The sequence below is a fragment of the Plutella xylostella genome, chromosome 26, assembly GCF_932276165.1.
Source record: "Plutella xylostella chromosome 26, ilPluXylo3.1, whole genome shotgun sequence".
Classification (NCBI taxonomy): domain Eukaryota; kingdom Metazoa; phylum Arthropoda; class Insecta; order Lepidoptera; family Plutellidae; genus Plutella; species Plutella xylostella.
The window spans coordinates 6,746,021-6,760,946 of NC_064006.1; the positions used below are offsets into that span (position 1 = coordinate 6,746,021).

Genomic DNA, 14,926 nt, shown 5'->3' on the forward strand with positions numbered 1-14,926 from the left:
TTTTGTGAATAACCTCTTTTCATACTTCTTAAATATGTCCTCACAAGAGAACGGAAATTAGTTTTTTTTAAATTATTTTTACTGGTATTGAATAAATTTTATTAACCTATTATTTGTAATTTTATTTTCGATTATCTTGAACCTGGTCATTTTTACGTGAAACCTCTTCAACATAGGCAAAAAACGTACCTACTTTTTTACACTTACTCTATTTTATGAATTCTACATTTTGACCCGCTGTAATAATTTTGGCATTATTAGAGTTGTCATTTAGGTTATTCAATGATTTTGAACTGGTATCCCCAAATTTAGTACCGTACGAAAACGACGTTGTTGGACCGCTTTGAATCGTCCGAAATAACAAAACTTGTTGAAAAATGCATCTAACAAAATGGTAGAATCGGTTCAAATGTTTCTATTCCTTTTCAAATCGAAATACAGACGGAAATACAGTTGGTTCTCACCATTCCTGTGTTCAGTGCTCATAGTGTTATTGTTTTGTAACTATGTGGCTTCTAGCTGTAGTGACCAAAACTGTTTAAATGGTAAATGTGAGAATGAGACTTGTGTCTGTGCCGAGGGCTGGCAGGGCCCGGAGTGCCAGTACTGCGCCGGGAAGATCAAGTAAGTACCGGGGCCTGCAAACTAGAGGTTTTCGAAAAAGTTCAGTGACCTATTTGACAGGAGTGGTAGTGGCCAAAACGGGCTAGTTAGTGGAGAAAGCACGCGAAGGATTATCCAATTATGACTTGAGGCTTCTTCTCAGCCTCTCTGGTTGAGTCTCGAAGGCCGCGGCGCAGCTAGGCAAGGTTAAATAAGCACACAATGCTGGGTTTTAATTACATTGTATTTTCCTCTTGATAACTGCTAACACTTCCTACAACCTCTTTGCAGTCCTTTAAAACGTATAAAGTTTTAAACGACTTGATAAGTTCAAAAGCACTGCACTAAATAATTTGGGGTGTCACCTGCATAAGTGCATAACATATTGGTGCAGAGCTAATGTAAATAAACAATGTTGGTACTAATTCTTGTTTATGATCTTATTAAGTGAGAAATTATACAACCTATAGCCTCAAACCAGGAAGATTAAAGCACAGAAATTTTATCTTAAAAGCTGTAACAAAAGCATAGGAATTAGTATGTCAAACATCAAACTTGCATGTGCGGGCAAGAATAGGACTATGATGAAGACTTAAGTCTTGACACATTTTAACTTCCGTAACATATAAGTATTATAAGAATTTCATCATTTATCATTCAGAACCTATAACAAGCTCGTAAACACTTTGCACTATCCTTTTCCAGGCTGACAGAACTGTCAGGGACGTTGACGGACGGGCCCGGCAACTACAGTGTGAGTGTGCAGTGCACATGGCTGATCCAACCGGAGGCGTCGGGAGGAGACCCTCCCCCTATCCGGATCAGGCTGGAGAGCTTCGCCACAGAGTGTGGATGGGATCACTTGTATGTGTACGACGGTGACAGTGTGCGGGCTGAGAAGCTATTGGCTGTGTTTAGGTAAGTGTGTTTTTTGGGTAAAATTATTATACTTATTGCTGTATTAGCCCATATTATTATTCATAATCAGGATATGAAAGAGATTTTAAACTCAGTTTTGACTCTTTGGGTAAGTCAAAAAGTCATGCATCATCTTGCTCTTGTAATTACCTTTAAAACTGGTAAGAAATAACATAAAGTACATACAACCTAATGTTCAATGTAACATAATATCTCTTTGATTAAGTATTCACAAATAACACCTGTTTCTATAACTAATTTATTTTTATTTGATAACATCTCATGAGTCTGCACAGTTTAAATATTTTTCTAAAATTCATAAATATTAATGATAATACATGATGTGTGATGAATATTGGTGATTATTGGGTTTATGTATGGAATGTATATCTTTAAGTGGAGAATGTACTCCCTAGGGGACAAAATATTGATTAACTTGTATACCCAGACATTGGGGGACATGGCTCATTCTTGATTCTGGTCTCCATTCACATCAGATGTCAAACCTACTTTATTTATTTATTTAACTCTTTATTGCACAAACATTATAAATAAAAGTACAAAGGGTGGACTTACTTACATTACACATAGTCGGTGGTATTTCTATTTCTATTTCTATTTTCTGTGGGGGTGTCAGTACCTGCACCTGGCTCTCTCGAATGGAACCTTTGTGCATATCCCCAAGGTCTAAACTGCCTTCCTAAGCTTGGACCATTTCCCACCACGCTGGTCCACTGCGGGTTGGTGGGTTCACATATCTAGATGTGCTAAATCTAGATATGCAGGTTTCCTCACGATGTTTTCCTTCACCGTAAGAGCAACGGTATACATTGTACTTAAATTCATAAAAGAACTCATTGGTACATGTCAGCGCCGGGATTCGAACCCGCATCTCTGGCGTGAGAAGCGGGCGCTTACCCGACTGAGCTACCACCGCTCTTGCAAAGTTGATGTTTCTCATCTTAAAGCAGGCTCCTGTATTCTATCACCCAAAAATAATCTCTAAAACTCTAAATTTAAGATTCAAACTTGATTTTTCTCTGCTCCCAGCATGGTCTGACGACACGGCAACCTATATTTAGATGTTCTTAAAATAAGCTCTAAATTTAAGATTAATATTATGTGTTTCTGCTTCCAGCGGTGTCCTACAAGACGGCGAATCCTCCTGGACGCGACAAGTCGTGGCGCGCTCGGGCTCCGCTCTGCTGCACTTCTTCTCTGACGACGCGTTCGCCATGGAGGGGTTCAACGTGACGTACCTGGCGTACGCGTGCCCGTCCGACCAGCATTATACTAATTGTTCTAGTGAGTATAATGTGTTAAAATACACTCACGGGCAATGAAAAAGATCCATTCCGAAAATCACCACATAACTCCTATACGGAAACAACTAACCTAATGACGCCTTCTGCAATATTTAAGTACATTTAACGGCGCATCAGAATATTAGCAACTATAAACATAGTCATTTTGTTCAAATATCAGATTAAATTTAAAAAAAAATTAAGCTATTTGGTGTCTCTATTTTGTAAGTGGAACTGTTTCTTTGGCCGTGAGTGTACAATAAAACCTCAAGCATAGCTCTTTCCATATCCCTCTGAACGACATTTAAATTCTGGACCATTCTACTACTCAGGACACTGGACTCATTTGTTGATCTGATTCTTGTCTAATAATGATGATGTATTAAAACAGTTTTCTCTGGTATATTTCAGACCACGGCGTGTGTGAGGGCGGCATCTGCAAGTGCGCGGAGGGGTGGGTCGGCGAGGCGTGCGACGAGCCACTGTGTCCAGGTTAGTTATTATACAGCTAACAGTTTTAAGACCATAATCCTAACTAATATTATAAATGCGAAAGTAACTGTGTCTGTCTGTCTGTCTGTCTGTCTGTCTGTTACTCTTTCACGCCAAAACTACTGAACGGATTTGAATGAAATTTGGTATACCTACGGTCTAGACCCTGGGAAAGAACATAGGCTACTTTTTATCCCGGAATTCCCACGGGAAAACTTTTTAAGGCGAAGCGAAGCGCGCGGGAACAGCTATACAGTTATAAGTGTATAATAGCACTGAATATCACCAGCCCGCCTGCCAAGCATGGAGATTATAGCAATAATCCGTCAGTGTTCGAGGAGGCTCATGTCCTGCAGTGGATTTTTACTTCTGTGGATGTGCCTTAGCGTCTTACCACTGAGTTAGTGTTTTACATGTGATCATAGCTTGAAATACGATATAAATCTTTGAATAAAAGATACATTTTATATTTAATTAACCAAGACAAAAATGCTCTGCCTTATTGCCTTAAGCGATTTCTTCCAAACAACCTTTCGATGGAAGATACTTTGAAAATAGTAATACTTCAAGGTAGCTTAGCTGTAACAAATTCGACACAAACACCTTTCTAACCGAACCCCCCTAATTAACCCCCTAAACGACTGAAACTCAGCGACAAATACCTACACCTACATAATAAATCTTTACCCCCCAGACGACTGCAACTCAGCGTACGGTGCCGGCCTCTGCACCCCCACCGGCTGCGAATGCACCCCCTCCCGAGCGGGGGCGGACTGCGCGCGCGACGCCGCCCTCGCCGGCTGGGGGCGCGCGTGGCGCGAGGGGGCGCCAACTGCGCCGCCCCCCGCGGCTGGCCATGTGATGGTGGCGAATCAGCATTATGTGTTAAGGGTGGGGGGAGAGACGTTCGGGGATGACCATTTTGTTTATAGGTGAGTCGAATAAATAAAGAAAATAACGCTTTTGTTAGTAAAAACACATGAATAAATGGCGGAAAATGCAAATGGTAATGAAATTTTCAGAAAAAGCTGTGTCAGTAAGTAAATCTAACATACCTACACCCATTTTGGTAGTTACTAAAACAGCCATCTATATATACAAGTAGTTTACTGCTCGCGACGCCGCCCTGGCCGGGCGTGGGCGCGCGTGGCGCGAGGTGGCGCCAACCGCACCGCCCCCAGCTGCAGGCCATGTGATGGTGGCGAATCAACATTATGTGTTGAGAGTGGGGGGTGAGACGTTTGGGGATGACCATTTTGTTTATAGGTGGGTTAAGCGCTTCCAAAAGTTCTGATAAAACAAAGAAAAATTAGTTTTTTTTGGTAAAAACGCAAGGATAAATGACGGAAAATGCGAATGGCAATGAAATTGTCAAAAAAAAAGGTGTGAGAATTTAGAATATTATGTTTTTCTTTGAAATAATTCAATAGAAAAATCGGAATATTTTTTTTTGTGAATATTAGAGCCATATCTCTAAATGGTTTTCGAATTTCAACTGTATAAAATTTTGAAATGTTGTCAATTAAATCTCCACCTTACTCCCTCAGATACAACGTGGCAACTCTCACATGTTCGCTAGTAGAGTCGTTGAATACCTAGCTACAATTAAAAGTTAACTTTACCCTCACAGATACAACTTAACAAACTAGCACATGGTTGCTACTTAGCCCTTTAATTCACAGCTAAAATTAAACCTCCACCTTACCCCCACAGATACAACGTGGCAACCCGCACCTGGGCGCCGCTAGAGGCGCGTGGGTCGCCGGCGCCGCGGCTTCTACACACCGCCATCTTGTTCCGACACGAGCTCATTGTGTACGGCGGGATAGTGGTTACGGAAGAGATGAGAAGGTATTTAACACTATGAATAATGAGTTATTGATGTCGATTCCGACGGCAGAAATTTTAGGTGTAATGTTGACTTGCTTTGACAGTATACGGAAAGAAAAAGACAGACATAAATTTAATGACTACATAAGCTTAAAGTTCCTTTCTGCAATTCGGCAATAGCCGCTAACTAACCATGCAAAACGAGGGTTGTTGTAAGTAAAATGTGTCTGTGTGTTTGTTTATCTGTCTGTAGTAGCGTAGCTCGGAAATGGCTGAACCGATGTTTTCTCTCGTGAATTGATCTACATCGGTTCTTGGATCTTCTGCCTTTATGAACGACACAGTGTGAATAACGAAATACAATTGGTTGTTTTAAAATCATAAATATTCTTTCCCAGTGGCGTGTGGACTTTAAGTTTGCCCTTAAAAATATAATGTAGACTAAATATAGTTTTGGTTTTAAACTGGGTACAGTCCAGATATATTCAGTAGCCCAAAGTCGGGTTGAAACCAGAACTATCTTTAGTCTTCCTTTTATAATAAGGGGGATATGAGACTAACAATATGTTTTCCCATTCGCAGCGGCGGCCTAGCCGGCCTAGAAGGGCGGGCCGGGGAGGTCACCAACGAGGTGTGGCGCCTCCGCCTGGACGCGGCGCGGCCGCAGTGGCGCAACGCCACGCCCGCCGCCTGCGCGCCGCCGCGCCCCGCGCCTCTGGGCCATTGTGGTATGATATACAGGGTGTTACAACACGCATATTAGCCCGAAAATGAAATCAGAATTTCTAAATTCGCGAAAAGATAGCGATAGCACGGCCGCTAATCACAGCGAAAATGGGCATTGATGGGCAGCTTTGTATATTTATCTCTGTCGCACAGTAATAGTGCCCTCACGCTCGCCTAGTAACCTCTGGCTGAGCATAATGCTATGGTTATTAATAAATGATAACAGCGCTGGTATTCTACCGGATCGATCGACATATAGGTACTTACACTGTCCCACAAGACCGTAGCATGTGAGGAAATGGTTGTCCAATTTATACTACATGCTGCACATACAATATAAGACAGTAAGTGACAGTGGCGCCACGCCACGCCCGCCGCCTGCGCGCCGCCGCGCCCCGCGCCACTGGGGAGAGAGAGATAGCACGGAAGCTACATAGATAAAGCACGGTCGCTAAGTATAAAGCGAAAAACGGGCATTGCCCAAGTAACATTTTTGGTTTTAAAAAGGTTTTGAAAAGGTTCTAGAACCTTTGTATGGAAATCAACTCGTGAGACTTAGAAGGCTCGATAACCTTATATTAACCTTATATTAACCTCCTGAGTGCAAAAAGGGCCCACGTTTTAGAACCTTTCTGAGAGCTACAGCAAAACCTATAGCTCAAACCCAGAACCTTTTGAACTACTTATGAGTGGGGATACCCCGACAAGTTCATTAGTAGCTCCGTAATAATTCGGCCCTTAAAATTGCATAACCATGTCTAAAACAGTGGAAAGTGTAATACGTGAACTCCAAAAGACACTAGAAAGTCTAGTTATTAAAGTCAGTGCTCTGGAGCTAAAGATTGGTGAGCAAAGTGCAATAATTGCTAGCCAGTCGAGTCTGATATCTCGCATCAGTCCGCCATCACCAGCAGTAGCCACGCCCACTCGCGAGACAACTACCCCCAAGGTGACGCCGCAGCCAGCACCGGCCCGCAACGCGCAAGCAGCGCTACAGCGCCCGGTCCGCCAGGCCCGTTTAGCAGCTACCGCAGCGATCAGCGGAGGAAAAAGCGCTGCAACGACCGTTGGAGTGAAACAGGTACAGCCCCGTGCGTCACTCGGCGAGCGCTCCGCCGCCGCCGCCGCCGCCGCCGCCGTAGCCGAAGTTCGAACATCCAACGGACGAACATCCAGCGCGGTGGCCACTAAAGGAGAGTCTGTTCCGCTTAGCAAAATAGAAAATACTCATGGTGATAGTAAGGAAAGTGAATGGACCATAGTGGGGAAAAGTAAACGTCCACGAAATGCCCGTTCACATAATACTGTTATTGAAGGCGTCGGTAAACAGAATTACGGAATCAAAACCGTAAAAAAGTTAAAATACATTCAGGCTTGGATGTTCGCCCCAACTACAACGACTGACCTTATCATTGACTTCCTAAAAAAGGTGATACCGTCACTGACTACGCATGAAGAATTTGATGTTGAGAAACGTGTCATCAACACGGACAGACACTCGTCCTTTATAATCGGCATACGTGAAGACAAGTTTGACGAACTTAAAACTCCCACTCTATGGCCACCGGGTGTAAAATACTCGGACTGGTTTCTCGCTCGTCCCCGCCACCAGCGGGGCCACCGTGAGTCATCCCCAACCCGAGGCAGCGGCCCCGCGCCCCGCGCCGCCGCCGCCTCCGACTAGCCCCGACGCCGCCCGAGCGCCGCCGGCCACTGCGCGACCAGCCCCGCCGACTTACATTACTGTGACTCACCAAAATGCGCAGTCACTTAACAATAAGACAAGGCGCCTCGAAGCGCTGCTACTGCACGATTTAAAATGTGATATTTTAGCGATAAGTGAGCACTGGTTACCATTAGATAAGTTAAAGTCCACAACTATCCTTAATTATAAACTTGTGTCGAGTTACTGTCGTCCCAACATTGAGCATGGTGGCACTTGCATTTATATTAAAAATAATTTAAAAGCCCAACCTATTGCCGAATTGTGCAGTCTATCTGTAGAACAGGTTTGCGAAGTGTCTGCGGTTAAACTCGTAGACTTAGGACTAGCGGTAGTTTGTGTGTATCGCTCTAATTTAACGCACTGTAATGAATTCTTCCCCGTGTTCGAGTCTTTTCTGAGCGAAATTGTTGTACTTAATTTTCCTAGCGTAATCATTGTAGGAGATTTTAATATTGATACCTTAGTAGTGTCACATAATAACAAAATGCTACTTGACACAATCACATCGTATGACATGGTGAATATTGTGGATTTCCCAACGCGCGTGCATGGGACATCCAGCACATCCCTGGACCACGTCTACGTGCGGCGCCGCTCGGGGGGGCCCGGCGGCGCGCGCGTGGCGCCCGTCACTACGCACATCGGCGACCACCTCGCCGTGCGCGCGCAGCTAGACTGTGCGCCTCCGTCTCGCGCGCCCCACACTGCGCGGATCAGAGAAATGAGTCGTGCTAATAAAATGAACTTTGTTGCCGCCGTACGAAGCGTCGACTGGGAAGCCATCTACACTGCACCAGCCGATAGTACCGACGTGCTTGCAACACGTATTCTTGAGATACTGAGCAGTAAATTTAGTATATGCTTCCCCTATAAATCCAAGACGTTTACTGCAAAGAGTGAGCGTTGGATATCGGAACACACTCTTAACATTAAAAGATTACTGTTCGACCTACTAGAACTCAACTCTAAAATTGACGATCCAGACTTGCACACTATGGTGAACGAAACAACGGACAAGTACAAAAGTATGCTAGCTCTGGAGCGCACGAATTACTTCACTAAAAAAATTGCCAGTAACGAGAACAAGTGCAAGGCAATGTGGGGCGTGATTAACACTGAGCTGGACCGCGGCAACCGCTGCTCACTCGATTTTACCGCTTTGGTGAAAAGTCCTGATGGCTCAAACTACTCATCCAAACGAGAGCTACTCGATGCGATGAATGAGCAGTTCGTTGGCGCGGCGGCGGCGTGCGGCGCGCCGGCCGCGGCCGTGCCGCTCGCGCTGGCCATGCTGCACGGGACGCGCCGCCCACTCGACCACTCTCTTCGACTCAAGCCATTTACTCCGCATGAAGTTTACGCGATTATCGTGAAGAGGATACCCCGCAAACCGAGCAAAGATATTTATAATATATCTTGCGAACTACTGAGCCTTGTAGCTGACTCGGTCGCCGTCGCCTTATCCACCCTATACAATCGATGTATAAAGGAAGGCATCTACCCAGCAAGCCTCAAACGGGTGAAAATATCACCGCTGTATAAGGGAAAGGGTAAGAGAGAAGACGGCAATGCATACAGACCAGTCGCTATAATACCTACACCAGCAAAGGTCCTGGAGAACGGACTAAGCGCACGGCTCACAATGTTCCTGGATGCTGGTAACCTCCTCTCCGATAAACAGTTCGCGTACAGAGCTGGCCGGTCCACCACGGACCTCGCGCGGGAGGTGGTGTGGGGAGTGCTGTCCGCACGAGAGTCCAACCGGCACGTCGCTGTACTCTGTTGTGACTTGTCGCGTGCCTTCGATGTGGCCGACCACTCCGTCATAGCTGCGAAACTCGAGCACTACGGCATCAGGGGCCCAGCCTTGCAGCTCCTAGTTGACTTCATGTCTAACAGAGTGCAAACTGTGGTAGGTGAGGGAGGTGCATCTAGGTCGCGAGAAATGAGTACTGACCTCGGCGTTCCACAAGGTTCGTCGCTGTCAAATATCATCTTCTCGCTACTAATGAACGACCTCCCAAATTCCATTCCTGATGCCCAAGTCACCATGTACGCGGATGACGTGGCCGCGACGGTCACGGGCAGCTCGGTCGACGACCTGGAGCGGCGGCTGTGCCTGGTCGCTGGGCAGCTAGCACACTGGTTTCAGGCTAACGGGCTTGCACTCAACCCTAAAAAAACTCAGGTGATGCTGTTCAACCTGGCCGGTAAACGCAGCCGTCCGCTACAAGTGAAAGTAGGGAGCGAAGACCTGTTCCAGGTCGATACATCTTGCTTCCTCGGATTCAAAGTCGACTGTGGCTTGTCCTGGAGTGACCATATAGATTGGCTCTGCGGACGCCTGGGCGGCGCTTGCTTCGCTCTCCAGAGACTTGCAGGAACGGTGCCGCGCGAGGTGGCCAGATCCTGCTATTTTGCGACGATCCAATCCCTCCTCACGTACGGCATCGAGCTGTGGGGCCGCGCGGCGGACTGGCACCGGGCATTCGTAATGCAGAAGCGGGCAGTGCGCGCTATGGCTCGAATTAAGTCAGATGAGTCGGCACGCCAGTATTTCGTTTCTCTGGAGATACTGACGTGTCCATCACTGTACATACTTAGTGTAGCCTTGTTTGTGCGGAAGAACCTGCACTTGTATAAAGAATGCCGGGGAGCCCGCCGCCGCGGCCAGCTGCTCGACGTGCAGCACAGGCTCGCGAGGAGCGAGCAGTCCGTGTATGTGTGTGGTCCGGGAATCTACAATAAACTACCTAATGATGTAAAAAGTATGCAGACACTACAAGGATTTAAATACAAACTCAAAAAATGGCTCGCTACGCAGGCATTCTACACGGTAGGAGAATTCATCGACAGGTAGAATTAATGATTGTCTCTTTATCTGACAATTTCTATTTTAATAATGTCCTATCAATGTGATAATTTTAATTTGTTTTTATATTATATTATTTTATTATTTGTTACTGTGACATTGAAACTAATTGAATTTTCGTAATTATTCTACGTTTCTAATTTTATCTTGACATTGTTTGTGACAATTTTTGGATATAATTATATAATTTTAACTTTTGTGTACTGATGTATAACTTTTAATATTGACATGTAATGAATAATTATCAATAAACAAATCTAATCTAATCTAATCTACTTACACAGAACCTAAATAAAACCTTCACAACCTTAATTTAACGTTAACATAACCTTGGAAGACAGCTTTTAAGTTCTAAATTAGTCCTGGATGTAACTCTACTATAACTTGAAACACATTTGATGGATATTTGTAATGCCTTCCCAGGACTCTCGGGTCTTAAAATGTTTCTGTGTAAGATTTTATAATAATTATAATAAATGCTGCCATTACCTGACACTTTCCAAGACTCAAAATGGCTAACTTGTAAGTGTTGTATTAATACAAAATATAGTAAGTAGTTAGGCTGAAGTCAGGAAATATGAACCTTGTGCGACTAGCACTTTATTGTGATACTTTCGGATAATAGTTCTGTATAAGTGACGGGCCTTTTGTAAATGATAAATTTGAAGATATTTTAATTAAAAAAAATAGATAAAATTTTATGTTTGGTGTAAATTTATATTAGAAATAAAAGTACTGTCCATATAAAAAAACATATATTTGGAATAGTATAGGAAACGCTACTGAATTTTCCCTTATTAATTAAAATGTATCTTTTTGGTAAGTTTTTTTTTTTTTTTATTTCAGTGAAAAAATATGGCGGCCGTTAGGAAATTACTAAAAAGCATTAAACATATTTTGAGGATGCCTCTAAAGCTTTAAAATATTCTTGTAGAACTTAAATCATGCCTTTAGCTCATAGCCAGTGCTTAATGCTTTTGGTTTTCACCAAGTAGTCCTAATTTGTTTGCCTAGACAACTCTTATCAACCTAAAGGTTTAAGATAGGTTTTAAAAAATACTTATAAGTAATTTAAATATTCCTTAACTTTATGGTTGTATCAAGGTTAAAAATTTAACCTTAAGCTCTCACTTTAGCATTAATGCTAGCTTTTCTAGAAGTAAATCAGGAGTCTACGACAACTATAAGATCCTAGAACTATATGCTCCTGAAATACATGTTAAAATAACGTTAATATAAACTCTTATCAGCAGCTACAAGGTTGTATTAATAAACAATTAGTTTTAGGACTTAGTAATCATTCTCAAGTACTCAATATGACCAGATAGCAAAGCATTAACCTTTTCACAACCCTTATAAAACCTAAAGGCATAATCATTCTCAAGTACTCAATATGACCAGATAGCAAAGCATTAACCTTTTCACAACCCTTATAAAACCTAAAGGCATTTCTTACAACCTAAGCTCGAATGAAATGTTACTTGGGTGACCTTTGTATATTTGTTCCTGTAGCACAGTAACAGTGAAACACACGAACCTATCCACAGTAACCTGCCCGTTCTTGGCTGTGTAGCGTAGCTGGTTTACGCTAGCAATATAAGTGAATGCTAACCCCCACTTGTCTCTTGCAGGTGGTCTAGCAGTCTCCGGGCACACGGCAGTGCTGGCGTACATCGGGGCCACCAGGAAGCCGGTCATGCTGGTGTTCTTCGGACACTCGCCGCACTACGGCTATCTGCATATTGTGCAGGTGAGAGAGAGAGAGAGAGAGAGAGAGAGAGACAGAGAGAGGTCTAGCAGTCTCCGGGCACACGGCAGTGCTGGCGTACATCGGGCCACCAGGAAGCCGGTCATGCTGGTGTTCTTCGGACACTCGCCGCACTACGGCTATCTGCATATTGTGCAGGTGAGAGAGAGAGAGAGAGAGAGAGAGAGAGAGAGAGAGAGAGGTCTAGCGGTCTCCGGGCACACGGCAGTGCTGGCGTACATCGGGGCCACCAGGAAGCCGGTCATGCTGGTGTTCTTCGGACACTCGCCGCACTACGGCTATCTGCATATTGTGCAGGTGAGAGAGAGAGAGAGACAGAGAGAGAGAGAGAGAGAGGTCTAGCAGTCTCCGGGCACACGGCAGTGCTGGCGTACATCGGGGCCACCAGGAAGCCGGTCATGCTGGTGTTCTTTGGACACTCGCCGCACTACGGCTATCTGCATATTGTGCAGGTGAGAGAGAGAGAGAGAGAGGTCTAGCAGTCTCCGGGCACACGGCAGTGCTGGCGTACATCGGGGCCACCAGGAAGCCGGTCATGCTGGTGTTCTTCGGACACTCGCCGCACTACGGCTATCTGCATATTGTGCAGGTGAGAGAGAGAGAGAGAGAGAGAGAGAGAGAGAGAGAGGTCTAGCGGTCTCCGGGCACACGGCAGTGCTGGCGTACATCGGGGCCACCAGGAAGCCGGTCATGCTGGTGTTCTTCGGACACTCGCCGCACTACGGCTATCTGCATATTGTGCAGGTGAGAGAGAGAGAGAGAGAGGTCTAGCGGTCTCCGGGCACACGGCAGTGCTGGCGTACATCGGGGCCACCAGGAAGCCGGTCATGCTGGTGTTCTTCGGACACTCGCCGCACTACGGCTATCTGCATATTGTGCAGGTGAATATATGTTTATCTACTTATGATAAGAGAGAGAGAGAGAGAGAAAGAGAGAAAGAGAGATATCTATATATATGATGATGATTATCATGATATTTACTTATATCATGAATCAGAATGTGCTATAGTCATTTACCTATGCAACGGAAACTCTTATAAAAAAAACTCTTGAAACACAAGCAAGTAACCGACCGAGCGTGACGATTGACGTAAAAAAAAATAAGCGTTTTCGCAGTGACTGACTTATTATCCTTATTTACAACCGAAATTAGTACCTATACATTTTTGTACCTTATCAAAACTTACAGACCAAACTTCATTCGTTTGAAAAGAAGAAAAAAAAATGATAGCTGCTATTGAAGCTGACCGTACCTTTACTTAAAATCTTAATTGTATTACCACAAAAACCTTTGAACACTGTTTAACAAGTGTTTAAAACGACATGTTTTGTAGGCGTTTCACAGCGCTTAACATCTGTTAAATATTGTGTAAGTTTTTGTGGTAAGGACCTCAGTTTTTTTTTGTGTACCTGTTTTCCATCATTAATTCTTATTACACTTTTTCCCCAGGAATACTACATAGAAGAGGGCATATGGCAGGCGGCGGCGACACGCGGCTGGGCGGCCCGCGGTGGCTTCGGGCACACGGCCGCCTACTGCCCGCTCACCCGACGTGTGTTCCTTCACGGCGGGCTGCTGTCCCAGTCCGAGGCCACACAGGTACCTGCCTCACTGTAGTCACTAGAGCAGGCATGTGGCCATGTTGACATAGGCCTCTCCCAAGGAGCGCCACAACACTTCCTCTTCAACCTTCCTCACTCCACTACCGGCTACCCGCGGCAGCGCTGCGTATGTATGTATGTATTTTGTTATAAATCGTATAAGAGTTTTAAGAATTTAACAAAAAGTTATAAGGACAGTGATAGTGAGTAACCACGCACGGCTTCAAAATGAAGCAAAAAACGATTTGCAATCTCAATTACATTTTCAGTCAATCGGAATTCAAAATTAATTCCCACATTATTTCAATTCCAGGCGCCGTCAGCAGCCCTACACGAGTACGATATAGAAGAGCGAGTGTGGCGCCCCCTGCCGTCCGCCAACGCACCGCGGTATCTACACACTGCCACTTTTGTCACGCCAGGTATGTCAGAGAACCGAATCTCGGTAGGGAAGACCAGTGCTTGAAGTGGAGATGACGAAATCCTCGGATTATCTACTACATATACATATAACAACTACAGACCAATATCTGTTCTTCCAGCACTTTCAAAAATTATAGAACGTTTGATAAACAATAGACTTATGTACTATCTCGAGGACAAAGGCCTACTGTCACAATTTCAATACGGTTTTCGAAATGGTAAGTCCACATCTCACGCTGTCCATGAGCTTGTGGACCATATCGTCACCAATCTTGATGAAAGAAAGAAGTGCCTATCTGTTTTTCTAGATTTGTCAAAGGCGTTTGACACGGTCTCGATCCCCATCCTCTTAAACAGACTGGAAAGGTTGGGAGTAAGAGGTCTCCCACTCGCCCTTTTCAAAAGCTACCTCACAAATAGAACTCAGCAGGTTGTTGTCGATGGTTCCAAGAGTTCTGAAATGTCGATCGAGTATGGTGTCCCACAAGGGAGTATCTTAGGTCCCACACTCTTTCTTGTGTTCATCAATGATATGTGCAATTTAAAATTGGAAAACTGCAAACTGATATCATTTGCTGACGATACAGTTCTGTCCTTTGTTGGAAGCACATGGGAAGGGGTACACTACATAATTCCGAATTACTTTTTTACGAATATGAAAA

General features: G+C 44.4%; 1 protein-coding gene across 1 annotated transcript in view; it reads left to right on the top strand.

Moving 5' to 3' along the window:
• Window positions 1-302: 302 nt before the first annotated feature.
• The window catches only part of LOC105385734 (attractin), a 45,704-nt gene continuing 31,080 nt past the window's right edge, over window positions 303-14,926 (top strand). The window contains exons 1-10 of the mRNA XM_048630541.1: window positions 303-624; window positions 1,309-1,521; window positions 2,660-2,826; window positions 3,237-3,317; window positions 4,012-4,249; window positions 5,031-5,168; window positions 5,730-5,875; window positions 12,103-12,221; window positions 13,690-13,839; window positions 14,155-14,263. Coding sequence (XP_048486498.1) covers window positions 392-624; window positions 1,309-1,521; window positions 2,660-2,826; window positions 3,237-3,317; window positions 4,012-4,249; window positions 5,031-5,168; window positions 5,730-5,875; window positions 12,103-12,221; window positions 13,690-13,839; window positions 14,155-14,263 — 1,594 coding nt within the window. The 5' untranslated portion in view covers window positions 303-391. The remainder of the gene's footprint in view (window positions 625-1,308; window positions 1,522-2,659; window positions 2,827-3,236; window positions 3,318-4,011; window positions 4,250-5,030; window positions 5,169-5,729; window positions 5,876-12,102; window positions 12,222-13,689; window positions 13,840-14,154; window positions 14,264-14,926) is intronic.